Source organism: Ursus maritimus, unplaced genomic scaffold (assembly GCF_017311325.1).
Source record: "Ursus maritimus isolate PB19 unplaced genomic scaffold, ASM1731132v1 scaffold_22, whole genome shotgun sequence".
NCBI classification, from domain to species: domain Eukaryota; kingdom Metazoa; phylum Chordata; class Mammalia; order Carnivora; family Ursidae; genus Ursus; species Ursus maritimus.
This window is the reverse complement of record NW_024424675.1, coordinates 23,150,804-23,169,637: the sequence shown is the minus strand read 5'-3', so window position 1 is coordinate 23,169,637 and position 18,834 is coordinate 23,150,804. Positions and strand designations below refer to the sequence as shown.

At 56.4% G+C, this 18,834-nt stretch overlaps 1 protein-coding gene across 1 annotated transcript; it reads right to left on the bottom strand.

Moving 5' to 3' along the window:
- Window positions 1–1,578: 1,578 nt before the first annotated feature.
- On the bottom strand, window positions 1,579–18,474 carry BPIFB3 (BPI fold containing family B member 3). Its single transcript, XM_040638168.1, has 15 exons — window positions 18,363–18,474; window positions 17,481–17,637; window positions 15,901–16,005; window positions 15,300–15,440; window positions 13,370–13,433; window positions 11,558–11,618; window positions 10,716–10,807; window positions 10,412–10,591; window positions 8,719–8,772; window positions 6,688–6,858; window positions 5,748–5,815; window positions 4,492–4,534; window positions 3,443–3,506; window positions 2,890–2,966; window positions 1,579–1,874 (listed from the first exon to the last, which is right to left on the bottom strand). Exons 1-15 carry the CDS (start codon window positions 18,472–18,474, stop codon window positions 1,845–1,847), a joined length of 1,419 nt encoding a protein of 472 aa, XP_040494102.1. The 3' UTR covers window positions 1,579–1,844.
- Window positions 18,475–18,834: the final 360 nt, after the last annotated feature.

The window sequence follows — 18,834 nt, the reverse complement described above, 5'->3', positions numbered from 1 at the left end:
GCGTGTGCCAGGCACACCTGGGCGAGGGGTGATGTTCCAGAAGAGGGAGGCGCCATGTGAGGGCCTGGCTACGCAGCACACACACCTGCCGCGTGCCAGGTGCTCTTCTCCGTACTCAAGAAAGACTTGCGCATTTAATCCTCAAACGACCTATGAGTGAGTCCTAGAGCGTTCCCATTTCACAGATGAGGAGCCTGAGGCACAGAGACCACTCTGCTCCTTCTCCATGCTCCCAGAGGAATTGGCTGATGCCAGGTCATGGGCAGCCTTGAATGCCAAGCGGGGATTTTGGATGATTTCCTGCTGGCCGTGAGAATCCAGACAATGGAGGGCTGTCAGCAGTGGTGAGATGGTCGGATGAGGTCAAGGAAGGGCTGGAGGAGGATGGGATGAGAGAGCAGAGGGAGGGAGCAGATGAACGCAGCACTAACATGAGCTCACCATTGTAGGTGCTGGATAACCCGCAAAACCTTATTCCTATCACCCGCAAGTTACCCATGAAGAGATGGAGAGTCGGAGTCAGTGACTTGCCCAAAGGCACCGGCTAACCGGCAGCTGGGAGGGGATTTGAACACAGGCAGCTAACTTGGGCCACCTGTTCTGGGTGGGAGCTGGGAGACAGGGGAAGTGACAAAGAGTCAAAGAAAAATCCCAACCTGTCACTTAGTACCGGGCTTGGCATACACGCCAAGAGGGGCTGCGATAACTGCAGGGTGAGTGGATGGGCTGGGGAGGGAGGGCGGGAGGGAGGAAGGAGAGGCAGGAGGCTGGGAGGCTGGGAGGCCGGATGGATGGGTGGGGGTCACAGGGTCATTCCTATTAATGCATAAACCTTCAGATGGGCTCCAACTCTCTTCTGTCTCCTGAGCCACTCCCCAGAACTTCATTGGCCCCTCTTCCCTCAAGTCCGTGCGTAAGTGCCAACGTGGGGTTATTCCCCAGAACCCAGGAGGCCCATCCTGAGCAGTGAGGAGGAGGCCAGGACTGAGGCAGCAGCCCCGTTTCCCAACCCAACTCTGCCGAGGTGCGGTCTTGGGCCAGCCAGCCCGCTCTCTGGCGTCAGTTTCCCCACGCACACTATGAGCAGCTGGCGTAGTTTGTTCTGAGGCCTATCCTGCGGTAAGCCCACCACTATGTGGAGCCAGTAGGGATCCCTCCAGGGCAGGACCGGGTCGTCCTTGCTTCCAGGAATGCTGGCTCCTTTCTCCCTGAGAAATTCCTATTCACCCTTCTGCTCACAAATCACTTCTGAGAAGTGTCCCAAAGTCAGAGAGACAGAGACAAGACAGACACAGAATCAGACAGACTCAGAGAGACAGAGCGAAAGATACTGGTACTTAGAAAAATAGAGATTGGAGGGGAATAGGGGCCAGGGGAGGGGGGCACGAGGAGCCCAAGGCAGAAGTAAAGGAGGGCAGGACAAGACACAGAGGCCTCCCAGGGAGGCAGAGCGACAACGACTAGGCCCCGAGTCCCTCACCCTCCAGGAGCCCCGGTCTGGAGCTGGTAGGGTCCCAGAAACAGAGGCCAAGGCAGCCCCCTGTACCTGGGGAACAAACAAGCCGGGAGGTGCCGAGAAAGAGAGGAGTGGTTTATTGAAAGCTCAGAACTCTCCACTGAGGCCAGAGCGCTTTTTGAAGCAGAGTCCTGTGGCCAGCCCTGAAGTCCCCACCCCAGACTGGGGGCAGAGCTGCAGGGCCAGAGCACCTGGGTGGTCCTGGGTGGATAAGGGACACTAACACTGTCACCGACACAGGCTAGAGACTGGGAGGGAAACTGAGGCCGAGTGGGCAGGTGCACAGACTCTGGAAGTCAACGGGGAGGGCAGGTGGCCATTCTCAGCTTCAGGATGCCACGGTCAGCACAACGGCATTCTGCAAGGAGCAACGGTTCTCGATGAGCCCATCTGCCAGCCCTCCACCCCTGCTGCTGTCTCCATGTTGTCCCCCAATCCTCCCCCCACTGCCCGGCCCCATGCCCTGGGGTTAGCACTGAACCCGGAACCCAGCAGGCACTCGTTAACTGAATGAATGAACAATGGAGTGAACGATGAATGAATGACATCCACTGTGGGAGAGGTCACTGACTTCCAAACTTAAGAGACCCAAGTTCAAGTGCCATTTCCCCTGTTAATTTACTGTCTGGCCCTGGGCCAGAAATGTGGCCTCCTTCATCCCTGATCCTCATCTGAGAAATGGATCCGTAACTCCCTGCTCTGCCCACCTCCCAGAGCCATTCCAAGACTCAAGTTGGTGCTGGATTGAAAAGGATCATGCGGTCGGGGCGCCTGCGCGGCTCAGTCAGCGAAGCATCTGCCTTCGGCTCAGGTCATGATCCCGGGGTTTTGGGACCGAGCCCCGCTTTGGGCTCCCTGCTCAGAAGAGTCTGCTTCTCCCTCTGCCCCTCCCCCTGCTCGTGCGCTCTCACACACACTCTCTCTTTCTTTCTCAAATCAATACATAAAATCTTAAAAAAAAAAAAAAAAAGGGATCATGAAGCCATGCTGATATTCAGCAAGAGAAAGTGTCAGGATCTATTAGCCATGCCTGCCGCGGGCACAGACAAAGGAGAGACGGGACATGGATTTGCTAGCCCTGGGCCAGGGGAGCTGCGACTCTGTGAGTGAATCTGAGATTCCATCCTAGAGGTCAGACGCATGTCTGCATTCAACAGGAGAGGACTCTGTGATCGACTGACCATGTCTGCCGTGGGCAAGTGAGTAAGGAGTTGTAGCACACGTCGCATGTGTGCCACTCCCAGGTGAAGTAACCTGTTAATACCCTGAGCAACTTAGAAAACGGTGCAGGGACAGACCAGATGGTGAGGCGGGGCATTCCCCTCAGGACAAGCTTAAGGCCCGTCGAAGCCACACGTGCATGGGAAGCTTACCTCAATGATCTCCAGGGCTGCGTTGGCAAAGTTGACATTGAGAACCTTAGGCAGGGGAATTCCAACATCCAGGTCCACTGTGAGAAGGAAATGGTTGACAGCAAAGGTATGTGGGAGGCTGGGACCAGTGTCCTTGAGCTAGCCATTTCTGTTCTTGGGGACTCAGTTTTCCTGATTGGCAAACTCCTATTCATCCCACTAAACCCAAACAAAAATGCTCCTTTTCTGTATTGTCGTCAGTGGCTCCCCTCAGTCTGTCAGTGCGAGGTTCTGTCCGTCCCTTGCACACTCTGTGTCATCTATACTTTAATCATTTGTTTATGACTATTTCCCTCTGGATTGTGAGCTTGAGGACAGGACGCTGCTCAGATAGCCAGGGTGTGGCATAATGGAGGTGCTAATTAATGTGGTTTGAATGGAAACATCAGTGCCTCAGTTTCTACATCTTAGAAATGGGATCAACCCCTCCATCTTCAGTGTCTCTATCAGAACAATGGACAATCTGATTCCCGACATTCCATGTTTCCAAGAAGAAAATGAAGTCCGCCCATACCATTCAGCTTCGGCACATAGGCCACCCGGACCACGTGACTGAGCCATTCTTCTAAACGGGCTGCCTGCAACAGAGCACAGGGAAGGCTGGGAGGGGTGGCTTCGCCAGGAGCAGCACATCCCTTCCCCGGTAGGAAATCCGAGGTCCGGCTGCTGAGCCTCCCCCGAGCCTGAGGACACATTGCTGGTGGGCACAGGGCCCACTGGGGTGGCTGTCCATCGATGACCCCAAAGGGGTCTCTGCGACTGAGAACAGCTTTATGCGGGCCCCATGACCTTGGAAGAGCTGCCTTCCTAGAGGAAGGGTCTGTGGGGCCCGGAAGGGGCAATGCCTGAGAAAGAGCAGAAAACACGCCCAGCTCCAGTAGAATTCTGAGTGGTCTGCTCTTAGATTCCTATCCACTTAGGGACCCTTAGAATGTTCTTTTTTTTTTTTTTTTTAAGATTTTATTTATTTATTCTACAGAGATAGAGACAGTCAGCGAGAGAGGGAACACAAGCAGGGGGAGTGGGAGAGGAAGAAGCAGGCTCATAGTGGAGGAGCCTGATGTGGGGCTCGATCCCATAACGCCGGGATCACGCCCTGAGCCGAAGGCAGACGCTTAACCGCTGTGCCACCCAGGTGCCCCAGGGACCCTTAGAATGTTCTAGAACCTGAGACCACTGTGGGACTCCAGAACCTCAGAACTCTGAAGCAGGACACCAAGGGCTCTGTGGGGCTCTGAAATGTTAGAACTTTCCAAGTTCAGGAACATTATTACTCGTGTGAAGTTCCAGAATTTTGAGCCCTTGTGAGATTCTGGATGTTTACAACTTTGTGAGGTTCCAAGACTTTGGAAGATCATGAGATTCACTTTCCTCAGATGATGACTATTTTACACATGCACACACATACACACTTGCTCTGATGTTTGCCCACTCAGGCTTGCTGGGACAGAGCCCAGACTGGGGTCAGCTCAGGTATATGACCCATGACTCATCCTGCCCCCTTCTTCCCCCTGCTTGAAGACTGTCACCACTGGCAAGCTGCTCACCCTCCCCGGAACTTACATCAAAGGCATGGGCAAAGGAGGAGGCCAGCTTGACACTGAGCCTGGTGGAGAGAAGAGTGACACTGAGCGGCCACAGCACCCACCACACCACCTGCTGAGCACTGCTCTGTCCACCCCCCTCCCAGCCTACCCCACCCCTAGCTCTCCAGGATCAGAAACAGGGTTACAGCCCCAACTCTGCCTCTATTCAGCCTCGACTCAGGGACTCAGTCTTTCCACCTGTAAAATGGACCTGAAGGGCTCTAACCTTCTTCTGAGATATCATGACTGCCACCTCTGACTCTATGGCCCTCGAGTCTTGGTCTCCCTCCCAGTTGCTTGGCCCTGGGCAAGTGGCTGAACCTCCCTAAGGAGTGGCCCTCCCACAGACTCAGCACTGGACACAGGGTTCCCTGCATCCAGCCGGTGCACACTAAAGACAGCAACCCACTGATGGATCCCAGCTGCCCAAAGACAGGTCCAGGGCCAGAGCCTGGACACACATCTCTATTTCCTGGAGGGTTGAGGTAGGAACTGCCACCAGGGAGGGGAAGCAAACCCAGGCAGGGGGCAAGGCTAGAAATGGGGTGACAACAGAGCCTTGCAGGGGGACCTGCGGGGGACACTTAAATAAGGGGTCAGGTGAGCACTGGGTGTCTATGGCTCAGGATCCCAGAGACCCCTGGGAAAGTCCCCCGCATCTAGGGGGAGGGACAGACAGGTCCCCAGGCCTCAGGCCATGGTGACAGCACTGGGCCTGGAGAGTGGAGGCCTAGACCGCAGCCCGGGTTCTGGGGACAACCTGCTGTGTGAGCCTGGGCTTTGCCAGCTGTGAAGTGCCATGCATGTGTCAGGAGGGACTGTCACCAACATCACCATCTTGGTTTTTACGGTTATCATGGGGCCAGGGGAGGTGGAGAGATTAGAGAAGTAACTAGTCCACATGAAAAACAAAGCTTTTTACAGTTATCTCCGTGGCTAGTCTCGAGGGCTGGTAACTCAGACGTTTGGACTCCGGGTCCTGGCAGCACGTTGACCTCCCAGGGCCAGGTTGGGAGCAGGTGCAGTGGAAGAAGCCTGCTCTGGATCCCGCTTCCCTGAGCCCCTTGGCTCATCTGTAAAATGGGCTAATACTGACCCCTCCCTGGCAGGTCCTGGAGGCAAGGAAGAGGCTGGTAGAACACGGGTAACTTAACTGATGCTCAGCGAATCGGTGGTGGTTCTAGTCGGCCCCTAATTCTTGTTCCTAAAGGCAAGGCCCGGGACCCCACGTACCGTTCCAGGGACAGCGACAGGTGCAGCTTCGTAGCCGAGGGAGCCAACTGGGCATTTAAAGTCAAAACCTGCAAGGAAAGAGCAGGCAGAGGTTAGCCATGAATGTGGCAGGAGCTTGACGACAGGTCCACTCTGGCCAACAGGTGAATTTCCACCATCCATTCCTTCCACTAATCCCCGCTGTGGCCCTACTGTGGGTCCATGCTGGGCTATGAGGAGGCAACTCGAAGGCTCTGGTGTTCAGGAAGCAGAGTATTGAGGGCACCTGACGTTGCAGGAGAGGAAGCTCTGGGGCTCCGGGAGCTTGGAGAGACCCTCAATCCAGCCGGAGGGGGGGCGGCGAGGAAAGGCGTCCCCAGTGAGGTGACACCTGAGCTGAATCTTGAGAGAGGAAGAGTTAGCCCGGGGCGGGGGGTGGGGTGGGGGGGGAGATGCCACTGCAGGGGGTGGGCAGCAACAAAGGCGGGAGGTGGGACCTGCCAGCCCTGAGTCACTGAGGCCAGGTAGGAGGAAGGGGAAGGCCGAGGATGAGGCAGGAGGGGGCTGACTGCCAGGGCGAAGGTGCTTGGTCCCGGGGGGCCAGGGAGAGGGTGAGCAGGTGAGGGACCTGCCTCTCCCAGCTGTGCGTTTGGGAAGACCAGCAGAGGTGCAGGGCCAGGAGGACGCTGGAGGGCCATCGGAGAGATATCTGAGCATAGCGAGGCTGGGGCGATGTGGAGACATTCCTGAGCTCTGAGGAGAGCAAAGCGGACAGGACCTGGGCCAGGATGGACGCGTGATGACGGAGCAGACACCTGGCCTCGGCTCAGATGACAGCAGCGGGGGAGGGGGACTTCCTGTGTCGTGCCACGCCAGGCCCCCCCAACCCTGAAATCAGGTCCTAGAGAGGGCAGGCCCGCTCACAGCCCCAGTGCCAGGCTCCTGTCCCTCGGCCACTCACCGCATTCAGCTCGAAGAGGGCTTCAGGGGTCCCTTTAGGATGGTAGGACAGCACGTGGACGTTAGCTGGGATGGAGATGGTGGCCTTCCCGTTCTGGAGCGTGACTGACGGTGCTTCTTTCACCCGCATCGAGAGCAGGAGCTGCTGGCCTGGGGGCAACTTTCCCAGGGCCTGGAGAGAGGCAGGAGCAAGGCCGGGGGCAAGAGGGGAGCTTCAATGCCCCAATAACAGAATCAGTCAGTCACCAAACACTCCCTGAGCACCTAACGGGCAGCGGGCACCATGCTGGGTGCTGAGGTTACAGCCTGAACCAGACAGTCCTGCTCATGCCCCCACCCCCAGATGTGACATTCAAGTGGGGAGACAGCAACCCATGGAATTGAATCAGGCTTCCGCCTCAAATTCAAAATCCCCCACAAGACCACAAGCCCCATGTGACCCCTCCTCGGCCCTCCTCTCCATCTTCTCTCCAATCACCGGCCCCTCATTGTCTCCAGACTCACTGGCCACTTGGCTGTTCCTGCCAGGGACACACTCCTACCTCAGGGCCTTGGCACCTGCTGTTTCTTCTGCTGGACATGTCTTCCCCAGAAACTTGCGTGCTGCCCTCCCTCCACTCCTCAGCCTACTATTCCAGTGTCACCTCCTCGGAGAGGCCGCTGCAGAGCTCTCTGCTTGAAAGCACTACCCCCCCCCTTCCTAACCTGCCTTCGCCACCCCATCCCCCTCCACCTTCTGACGCTGCGTGTAGTCTACCTATCCACGCGCTCCACGGCTGCCTCCCCCACCAGGATGGCAGCTCCTGGAGCAGCCGCTTCCGTCTGCTTTTCATCTCTGCTCCTCCCGCGTGGCCGGCACCTAGCACAGAGCCCGGGACGTGGCTACTCAGTGAGCAGGGCTGACTGACTGGCTGATCTCACAATCGGGAAGCCCCCGCTTTCACAGTCACAACGTCATGGAACTACAGAAGTGCTGGAACCACAGAGTCACCGAGGCTTCGGACCCCTTGAACGTGGGCACCTAGGGACCCACCCAGCCCCGGCTCCCAGAGTCGCAGGGTCACAAAGACAGGGAGTCACCAGATTCCATCCTTATGTGTCCACAGAGTGTGAAGCCACACAACCAGACTCAGAGCCGGGGCCACGGGGCTCTGACACCAAAAGAACAAAGGCTTCTGCCTCCAGAGGCAGGCCCAGCCTCCCCAGGCTGGTGGGACAAGGCCTGGCTCACCGCCGGCACGGGTCCCCGCTCCTGCCACCTCTGCCTCTCCCACGTCCCTCTCCATCTTACAGCTCCCGCTCTCGGGAAGTTCCTCCGCATGTCTAGCCCCATCTCCTCCTTTGCCTAAGACCCCTATGCCCTTGGGCCGAGGACTCCAAGAAGCAGAGGCCCCAACCATGCCCGCCAAGGCCGATGTGAATCACCACCTTCCAAGGATTCAGTTTGTCCTCTGCGCCCCAAAACTCCGCTGCCCCCTCCGTCTTCCCCAGTAGAAACCCAGACCTTCTGGGCCTCATTCCAGCCTCTATCTGCTATTAGATAAGGAATCTGCTATTACATAAGGACTTCGTAGCAGTCATTTCAACTTCAGTATGAATTCAGATTCCCACAGCCGGGAAGTAGCTGGGGCCAGGCCCCGAAGTCACATACTGACGGATGCCCACTAGTCACACCCCCCTGAATCCTCACCTTTCCCTTCCCTCCTCAGGGCCAGCACCCGGAATCTTCTCCCTGGGGGAGAAGGAGGTGGAAGGAGGGGAAGACTCCCCTGTCCTCTGCCTTACGGAGGAGCGACAGCCACAGGACAAGTGCCCAGCTGACTTCTGGGCAGTTAAACACTGATCCTTTCCCCTTCAAGCACAATCTGCTGTCAGGAAAGTTTAAGTGGTAGTCATTTAAATTTTAGTGTGAATTTGGATTCGACGTTCGATTGCAGCTGTCTGGAGAGTGGTATTGAGAAAGGTTCTGGAGTTCACTCAGGCTCATCAGAAAAGAGCGACAATGATCAAAGCCCATGAGGGGGTCACTCACCTCAGGGACCAAAGCTGCCAGGTCTGTAGTTGTCAATGGCACATTGCTGGGGACCTGCACCCAAGACCAAATGGGGTGTGGGGTGAACAGAGACAGGACGGGAATTCCTCAGCAAACACACGGTAGTTCTGCCCGCCTCCCACCCGCCCCTGCCAGTTACACACACATCCCTGCAGACACTCAGGTTCCTTCTCTTGGCCAGGGATGAGTGTTTACCACTTGTCGGGCACATGCTAAGGGCTTTGTGTGCCTTTGCGCATTTCGGCATTACATTACATTAACTCAGAAAGGTGGGTGCTCGGATGACCCCCTTCTTACAGACGGGAAACCTGATGCTTACGCCCAAGGTCATAAGCCGCTGAGCTGTGCCGCAGGGGCTGACCTGGGAAGGCTGCCTCCGGAACTCTTAAACTGCTCTTCCAGAGCTTACGATCTGAAGGCCCAGGGATCGGATTCCAGACATTTCTGCCCTTTATCCAAACAGTATTTTCAAAACCTATGAATTTGTTTCCAATACTTACAAATCAAGAAATTTCGTATAAATTTGCCAGGCTCTGGCTAAAAATTTGGAAAACCTGATCACACTGGGCGTGCACTCCTCCCCCTTGGGGAAGCTGACTGGCAGCTGCTGGGGACATGGGTCACAGTCGCCCTAGCTCATTACAGTCCCATCAGGCCTGGTTTCATCGATAAGGGCCCAGCTGCCCTGGCCCTGATGTTTGAGGTCCCTGAACTACACATGTCCACCTTTCAGAACATACATGTTCACACAGGATAAACCTACAAACACATTCTCTCCTGGTCAGAGGATTTAAAGACACTCACCCAACACACAGCTATCACCCCATGGCCACTGAGGTCTCTTTCCTCTGCCACACACACACACATACACCCACACTCCCACGCACCCACAGGCTGCTTGGACACACACATTCTCATACTCATAGTCTCTGCCTAGCCTTCCCTGTCTCCTCCCTCCAGCTAGAAGACACCTGCCTCCCAGCTCAGGGCCCTATTCCCACCTCCCATAGGCCTTCACGTGCTCTCTGGACCCCATCATCAGGAAGTGAGTGACCAACCCTTGCCACCTTGGGCCTGAGCTGCAGGCAGATGGCTCAGGGGGGTCAGATGCACTGCCTTTGGAAAAGGTGAGACTAAGAAATGTCTCTGGGTGAGGCTCTTGGGGGCTTCCAAACATCTGTGAGGGTACGAGAAGAGTCAGAATGGAAGCAGAGAGGTCTCAGAAGCTTTAGAACAAATGTCCAAATGACTTTAGGTATAGTCCAACCCTAGTTTTCTTCTCGCCAACACAGATCTGCTCTTGAGAAAGCAATGGAAATGTTAACCATTCACACTTTAGTATAAAATTGGGCTTTGACTCCAGAAAGACTCATATGGTATGGGGACGAAAAACCAGCTACATTCCATATGCCAGTTTTGACCAATTGAAAGGAACTTACTGGAGTGCCATATAGAGAAGGATTCTGAGGTCCCACTCAGATTTAGCCAAGTGGAGGGCCATTATCAATTAGCAGTGTCTGTCACAAGGACAAGAGTGCGCATATGCATGCTGTAAACTTGTCCAACCGTCTCTAGTTATGGAGAAGAGGGCTAGTCAAGGCTGACCGGTGGTGATATGACCAGCTCACCACTAGCACTGTCCAGCCACAGTGGGGCAGGGTGTCACACTTACCAGCTCCGGGGTGATGTCTATGTCAAGGGCACCGTTGGTCTGCAGGAGCCCAAATACGGTGTTGAAGAGGTACAGAGGCACAACCACCTGGGATGTGTGGTCCTCCTTGGGGGGCACCTTGATGGGTTTGGGGGGCTTAGGGAAGTCAATGACGTCACCAGCTACGCTTTTCACGATAGGCTGTAGGGGAGGAGACAGCATGGCTCATCCACCTTGCTTGGACCCAGCAGCCGCCCCCCAGCCTCTGCCAGCACCCCACCCCACCCCACCCTCAGCTGTGGGCAGGGCTTTGGTGGGCACTCACGTTGATGTCCAACTCTATGTACTGGTTAGAGATAAGAGGCAGTGTGGCCAGAGTAAATTCCACGGACCCAAGAGCCCCAAGGGGCACCAGGCCTGCATGGGGAGGGGAGGAGGTAGAAAGACCCCATGAGCCCAGCCCTCACAAATAACAAGCCCGCCGTCTATATATTGAGTGCCTAGCATTCCACTAAGTATTCAGTCGGGCACTACGTCATGCGCATTTTATAGATAAGGAAACTGAGGCTGAGACAGAGGAAGTCACCAGCCCAAGGTGACACAAGCCACAGAATGGCAAAGGCAGGATTTCTGTTTTCCAGAGCTAGTTTCGCCAACCACGACATAGCGCGGCCTCTCTCACACAACACCACATATAGAGACATACGCACCCCTAAGTATCCTGGTTATATCTTTTTCTATTTTTCAAAGGCACCCATGTCTCCATAAGGCTCAGAGAGACTGAAGGCCACTGTGGCTGTGGGGCTCTGGGTTCCCGACTTAAGCTCTGGGCCTCAGCCATCTTGTCTTTCTAGATAATAATAATATCTGCCTCGTGCTTCTGATAACACCAGACACACCACCAGGGCTGGACAAGGGGCCTTCAGCCCCTGGCAGGGGGAGACTGGCTGGCTCCGAGCCTCCAGGCCCCACGGAACCAGCTCCAGCCGAGAACCCCACCATTAGACCTCCTCCATGTGGTGGCCTCGTCAGTCTGAGGAGGAAGTGAAGGCCCCAGAATTCTGTCCCTTCCTCTTCCCTTGGCACCCGCCGCCCCACCACCATTGGGACAACGGGAGGGAGGGGAGGGAGAAGGGGCAAGGAGGAGGGGGTTGGGCCCCAGCTTACTCAGCGCGGTCCCCAGGAGCTCATTCACCACACCCAGCACACTGTCCACCATGGGGCACAGCTGTGTCCAGAGGAAACAGGTGTTACAGGAAAATAGAAGTGGCCCCAGCCCAGAGCAGGGGACAGCTGCCTTTTGTCTAAATCATTTGCTCTGTGGTCCTGGGGTCCAAGGCAAGTCAGAATGTGCAGACGGACTGGGGGACACACAGGTGGGAGGCAAGGGGGGCTGGACCTTGGTGTCAGAGGGCAGAGCACATAGCGCAGAGGGCCAGTTACATCGGCCCCCTCAGAAAGCCTCGAAGGATGCCGGGGGAATAGGGGAGGCACATCTCAGAGGCCAGCTGGGGTGTGGGGGCCCAGCCCTCCCCTGAGGAGACAAAGGCAGCTGCCCCCTCCAAGGTCTCGGGCCCCCCTGCTATCCAGGTGAGCACCGGGCAACCTAGAATTCAGACTCTGAAGAGGGGCAACCCCCCTCCTCCACCCGGAGAGTCAGGTCCGGGCCCCGTCCGCTGTGCACACGTCCCTGCGTGTGTCCTGAAAACCCCTGGGCGAGGAGGACAGACAGCAGGTGGTTTGGCTTCCAGAACCCGGGGTCTGGGAGTCACAGAATCTGGGCCCACTGGAGCAGGAAGCCCAGAGGTGACCCAGTCCAGCCCCGTCATACTTCCCACCTCTCCATTCTACAGCTGCGGTGGAAGAAGGGCGACCTGCCCAAGGTCACAGCTGTTCTCAGACAAGAGAGGGCTGCCTTCTCATTTACACTCAGGGACCCCCAACTCCAGGGCTTTTGGGGTCAGGCATGTCACAGAAATGAGAGGAGACCAAAGGGGCTCTGCTGTGTGGGAGGAACGCCCTCCTCGGCACCCGCGTGTGTAACCTGCAGGACGGACTGCGGCTGGGGTGGCTGACTGCACTAGAGGACCCGGAAATTGGATTGTTAGGAGAAACCTCCAATCTCTAAATGCTAGTAACCGACCCTCATATTTAAAACGTCTTTGAGTTACACAAATCCTGCCCTGCACTCAGTTGTCCCGAGACCCCAGTGAGGGCCTGTGATTTAAATGCACCCACACTGTGTGGTTGAAATCCGCCTGAGACGGGCCTGGGTTGGGGTCCTTGCTGCTGGGAGCTTCCCTTCTGCCCCTGAGCTTCAGTTCCAATTGGCTTCTTCAAGCCCAGGGCAGTTTTGCCAGCCACGGACTCCCACAGATACATTCTTCACAAGGACTCACAAGAGAGGTCCTGCCAGGACTGGGGGTCAGGAGGCCTGGCCACCCTTTGCTGGCCGTGTGACCTCATCAAGACCGTTCCCTCACTGGTCTCAATGAAAGGGGCTTTGGACAGATCAGCTTTTCTCAGGTTTTCGAGTTTGACTTATGATGTATTAGTTTATATGTATGTGGTTTTCTGGACGTTTGCCAAGCCCAGGGCTCAGTTTTAATTCAGTTTAAAACTGAGTGACATAATTTTAACTCAAAGCTAGTTTAAAGAAAAGTTTAAAGTCAGTAATCATACAGAGGGCAAAGACAGAGCAGGGGCCAAGACAGGAGCCTGGATTTGGGACCCGGGGACTCAGGTTATCTGCAGCTGTCAACTCAGGATCCGGATGTCTGGGGACGGATGGTGCCAGGCCGCCTACAGACGGGCTGGCGGCACCCGGGAGGCTCCGGGGCAGGCCAGGATGGGATTACCCCGTGGGCGTGCAAGGGAAGGACAGCCTAATCCTGCCTGGCGCCCAGATTTACCCAAAGCTGGGGAAGGAGAGGCGAGTCAAGGGGAGGGGCGTGCCTGGCCTGGGGCCCACGCACTCACCAGTCCCGGCAGCACCTTGAAGAGTGTCTGCTCCACGACCCCGAAGAGCGGTGCGGGCAGCAGCCTGTGTGGGGAGAGAAGGGTGAGGGTGTGGCCACCACAAAGGGACAGCTCCAGCGGGGGCGACAGGGCAAAGTGGGCACTAGGGGCGCTGGCTCTCTCCGTGTCCTCTCCCAGTGAAGGAGGTGGGGTTGACTCAGGCTCTGGAGACCTGGGTTTAAATCTTGGCTCTGCCTTGCCATGGAACCCGGGGGATGGCTTCCGTTTCCTCATCTGTAAAATGCACACCGTAAAGAATTGTTGCTCGACGTGGATAGAGCTAGAGGGTATTATGCTAAGCGAACTGGTCAGAGAAAGACAATTCTTGTGTGATTTCACTCACATGTGGAATTTAAGAAACAAAACAGAGGATCATAGGGGAAGGGAGGGAAAAATAAAACAAGATGAAATCAGAGAGGGAGACAAACCATAAGAGACTCTTAACTCTAGGAAACAAACTGAGGGTTGCTGGAGGGGAGGGGGGAGGGGCATGGGGTACCTGGGTGATGGACATTAAGGAGGGCATTTGATGTAATGAGCACTGGGTGTTATATGCGACTGATGAATCTCTGAACTCTACCTCTGAAATTGATAATATACTATAAGTTAATTAATTGAATTTAAATAAAAATTTTAAAAAAAGAATTGTTGCTGCCGAGATTACATGGGACTGTATTCACATCTGGTATCCACGCTCGCTAAATGTCTGTTCCCTTCATCTCCTCCAACATTTATAGACAAGTGACATTTGGGTCCAGAACAGTGCCTGGCTTAGAGTGGGGGTTCACTTAGCATCTGCTGAGCGAATGAATGCATATTTGTTGAATGAATAAGAGGGAGGCCTGAGGATGAGAAGTGCATGTCAGTGGGTTCCGGTATGCTTGGAGACTAGGGGAGACTGGGGAGGAGGGGTGACAATCACAGAGCCACAGTCGCAGGACACCAACACCACCTGGGCTCTAGTCCCCCCAGAGCCCGCTCTAGCCTGCAGGAGCAGGGCAGAGTACTGGGATTTAAGGAGTCCAAAGACCCCACCTGGAAACCTTGGAGAGCCTTTCTGGAGCCAGGAGCAATCCGGGGTCACCCTACTCCTGGGAGGGACCACTGAGCTGTCTGATTACCCCTCACCCTCCCTGCTCAGAGCCACCGGGCAAGGATGGGCCGGGGGCGTGGGATTCGGCCTGGAGTGTAGAAACCAGGGGGGAGATGCAAAGTGTGAGGCAGAGGAAGGGCAGGTGCCCAGCCCTGGGGAAAAGCCCCACGTCTGAGTCCAGAGACCAGCCCATCTCCATCCTTGTCATGTGTGTGACCTTCGGCAAGTCTCTTGCCCCCTTTGGACCTCATTTGTCCCACAGGAGTGATGGCTCAGCACAAGTGTAGGGAAGGCCACTATGTCCTGAACAGCTGGGGAAAGTCACGGATGTAAGAGTGCCAGAGCCTTCTGGCTCATCAATTTTAGGTCCTTATTATACAGATGGGGACACTGGAGCCCAGACAGAGGAGGGGGTTCCTCTGGGGTCACACAGTGAGTCAGGGGCAGAGCTGGGTCTCTGCTATGCTGAGATGGGGAACTGAGAATGCGAGGGTCTGTTCTTTCTGGGAGAGGATCTCGGGGCGGGGGTGGCTGGAGCGGAGAAGGGGAGCCCCCAGGAGTGGGTGATGGTAACTGGGGACTGGGCCGGAGTCCCTGCCTGTGATGGGTCTCAGTCTGCAGGTCTGCGCAGCTGGTTGAACAGGCGGGACCGACCGGAAGCTGGGTGAGGTCAGGCCCCGCCCAGCCGGCCGCTCCCGGGAAACCCGGGAGACGCCCCAGTGCGCGCGCCCGAGATGAGCCCACCCGCAGGTGCAGGCGTGGGAAGCCGCCCAAGCGGGTTCGAGCCCGCGGACTCACCCCGAGAGCAGGCTGATGTGGCCCAGCAGCGTGCTGCAGCGCTTGAGGACGAGGATGGGCGTGCCCCGCGAGCTCACGCCCAGCGCCACCCGCGACGACACGTTCACCTCGGCAGCCAGCTGCAGGAGGCCCCCCAGGGGGCTGCGAGACCGGATGCTGGGGGCGTGGCCAGGCTGCCAGGCCCCACCCAACAGGGGCCCGCCCTGGACACGCCCCCCGGGGCTGCGGGAGCCCCGAGGAGTCGGTGGGTGGCCCTGCCAGTGGGCTAGAGTCCGCATTCTTTCCTGTCGCTCACTGCGTCCCTGCCCCATTTTGCGTGTTCCTGCACCCTCTTCCCCCAACCCGTCCAGTGAGCGCTGGGCAATGGGGCAGGGCCGTCCAGAGAGGGGGGGGGGGGAGAGAAGTCCCTGGGGAACAGTGGGATGGAGGTCCCTGGGGAGGGTAGTGGGGTGGGATCCAGGAAGGAGCCAGTATGGAGAGGAAGTACGGTGGGAGGAAATGGGGGGGTCAGTGAGATGGGGGTGGAGGGGCAACAGAGTAGGGGTCCCCAGTGGAGCAGGGGGCTGGGGTGGGGAGCAGCAGGGTAGAGGGACACACTCACCCAGAGCCACGCAGGCCCACCTTGGTGTGCAGACTCAGCTGCACCCCAAACCCAGGCAGCAGCTTCAGGGACACCTTTGGCAGTGTAAGTTCCTCGATCTTCATCCTGGAATGGGCGTCAAGGGGAGGGCCCCTCACTTCCAGACCCCCCCACCCTCAGTGTCAGTCCCTTAGTGCCTGGACCATCTCAGACAAAGTGGTGCCTAGAGTCTCCCTGGGCTGTGTCCCACATCCCGTCTGTAACCCATACAGCCAACTGTGCACCCAATTACGTCACCTCATGGGCCTCAGTCTCTTCATCTGTAAAGTGGGCCAATACTAGTACCCACCTCAAACATGGCAAAGACAAATGAGATAAATGTGGGTGCTGAAGCTGGTACAGCATGTGTTCAGTAAATGTAACGTTGTCCTCATGAGAGGCTCAGTGAATTAAAGTGTTCTCCCCACCCCATCCCCACGGCCTCCATCCTGATTCAGTCTCTGACCTGCGTCATTGTCTCCCACTCCCATCCCCCAGGCTCGTGCACATGCAGCTCAGCTGGGTTCTCAAACACAGCGCCCCACAGCTCATTGCTTTCTCTGTCCTCCGGGCCTTTGCCCAGGCTGTTTCCTCTGTCTGGAACACCTTTCCCTTGACTTTCCTTCCATTCTGCGTTCACCTTTAGCTCGCTGACTCCTCCCAGCTATCCAGATTGAGCCTGCCCTGATTCACCACGAAGCACGGAAGGGTTCCCACTCACCTGGGGCAGGCAATAAGGGCTGTGATTAACACCCCCCACCCCCCCACCTCTCTGGCTGGGTGAGCTTGGACAGGTCCCTTGGCTGCCAGGGGCCTCAATCTCACCTGTTAAATGCCGTTGGTAACAGTCCTACCTCTGGATTCCATGGGATAATTAATTTACAGTGTTCAGTACAGTGCTAGTTATACAGAAAACCCTGGCTAGGTGGTGATTAAGTTATAAATATTAGCTATTATGTGATTTAATTCATTCATTCATTCAAAAATATTTTTCGATATCCATTATGTATCAAGCACTATTAATGATACTGGGGATACGGTAATAAACGAACAGAAGCCCTACCCCTCCTGGGGTTTATAACCTAGCAGGGGAGGCAAGAAACAAATCAATAAAGCATATGGGGTGCAGGGGGGGTGATACATCTTCTGGAGAACTTGAGAGCAGGGGAGGAGACAAAGAGGGGTTGGTCAGAGCAGGGCTCTTTGGAATAGATATCCAAAGGAGATGAGGGAGGGAGCCAGGAGATACCTGGATGAGCCCAGAGAGGCTAAGCAACTAGCCTTAGGTCACACAGTGAGTAACTGGAGTCAACCCCAGAACTGGAACCCTCAACCACAGGGACAAGCTGCTATTCCTGTGTTTCCTGATACATAGTGGGCTCATTATTTTCCAACTCAGGCCCCGGGACTCCCTATCCAGGGCTTCCCACATTACCCCCGCTACCTGCCAACAATTGAAGACAGTCAATCTCTCCTCTCTTCCCTGAAGCAAAGAAAGGACTAGACTTCCTGTAGGGCTCATAGTAGGTGGGCAGTTGAGATGCCACACTGTGAGGACTCACCCAGAAAGTTCTTCCACAACGCCAAAAACCCCTCCATAGCTCAGCAGGCCGCCTCCTCCGAGCAGTCCCCCAGAACCCAGGAGGCCCTGGTTCACAGATGTGACTGTCCCCAGGACGTTCTGCAGAATGGGGCCCCCAACCAGCGAGTTCTGGATGGCTGTAGGAAGGGTTGAGGGAGGAAGGTTCATTTTACAGAAGGGGGAAGTACGGCCCAGAGAAGGGCAGAGACTTGCCCAAAGTCGCACAGCAAATCGGGTTTGGGGCCGAAAGGATGACTAGAGCGCCTTGACGCTGGGCCACTCTATAGCACCAAAAGAAAGGGCAGAAGCAAAGGAAGAAGCCCACAGCCACCAGGGCTTGACCAAGATGGAGGAGGTGACCTCTGCTCTTCCTGGGTACCCCTGGCCTGACTCTGCAGATTATGAGAAAGGCAGGACAGAAGGGACCTCCTTGGGGTCCCTTGGGGGCAGGGAGGGTTGATTCCCTGAAGCATTTCCTGTTCACCACTGCCCTACTCTACCCGAGACTGTGACCTTGGGCCGTTGGGCCCTGGAGCACCCATTGCCCTAGTTGAGTTCCCCCAGCCTGGAGACACGGGGCAAAGACGCTGGCCCAGCCAGCCTCCTCCATCGCACCAGGCCCCACCCCTGAGGCAGACGCAGCCCCCACAGGGCCGAAGCCCGCCTCACCCAGTCCGCCTCTCAGGAGAAGGTGAGCGGATGACCCATGGGAGCCCGCGAGCAAACCTTACCCCCCAGCTCTCTGAGTAGATGAGAATCGCAGCCCGCCTTCAGCCCTTCCTTCAAGCAGCCACCCAGGGCATGTCAGTGCGACGTCTACACTGCAGCTGGACCCCCCACAGACTGCCCACCTCAGGCTCACCTTTGCCAAGTTCATCCTTGTCAATCCGAGCAAGCGTGCCCACCTTCTCAAGCAGCCCCTGGCATGGAGTCGTCAGCCCCCAGAGGAGAAGCAAGGACCACAGTCCCCACATTCTCAATGGCGCACCTATCAGGGGCAGAAGCAGGAACGCTGAGGCACCCCGCGTGCCGAGACGTCGCCCGATCCCTGTGCCCCATCACCAGCCTGGGGCCCTCCCGCCCGCCCGGCCCAGCTCCCTCTAGCCTCGCTCCCAGGAAAGCAGCAGCCAACGTGCCTGACTTAAAAGTCTTAGTCCTCTGCGTCCCCGGTGAACGTGGACCTACCAGGTCTCTGAGGGAGAGTGACAGAGGGACTACCTTTCCAGGACGCCAGGATGGGAGCTTCGTTTCCTGGCCCTGCTTTCCCATTGGCTCATGAGGCCATTTCAGAAGGTGTGGCTGATTGGGGACCCACTACTTAACATGTCCCATTT

What these genes read in the sequence shown, in the direction of transcription:
- BPIFB3 (XM_040638168.1), bottom strand. Translation starts at nt 18,474, where the DNA reads ATGTGGGGACTGTGGTCCTTGCTTCTCCTCTGGGGGCTGACGACTCCA. An exon ending in CTATGTGCCGAAGCTGAATG is followed by an intron (nt 2,967 to 3,442) that starts GTATGGGCGGAC and finishes TCCTTCTCACAG; the next exon opens with TGGACCTGGATGTTGGAATT. An exon ending in CAGCCCTGGAGATCATTGAG is followed by an intron (nt 1,875 to 2,889) that starts GTAAGCTTCCCA and finishes TGCTCCTTGCAG; the next exon opens with AATGCCGTTGTGCTGACCGT.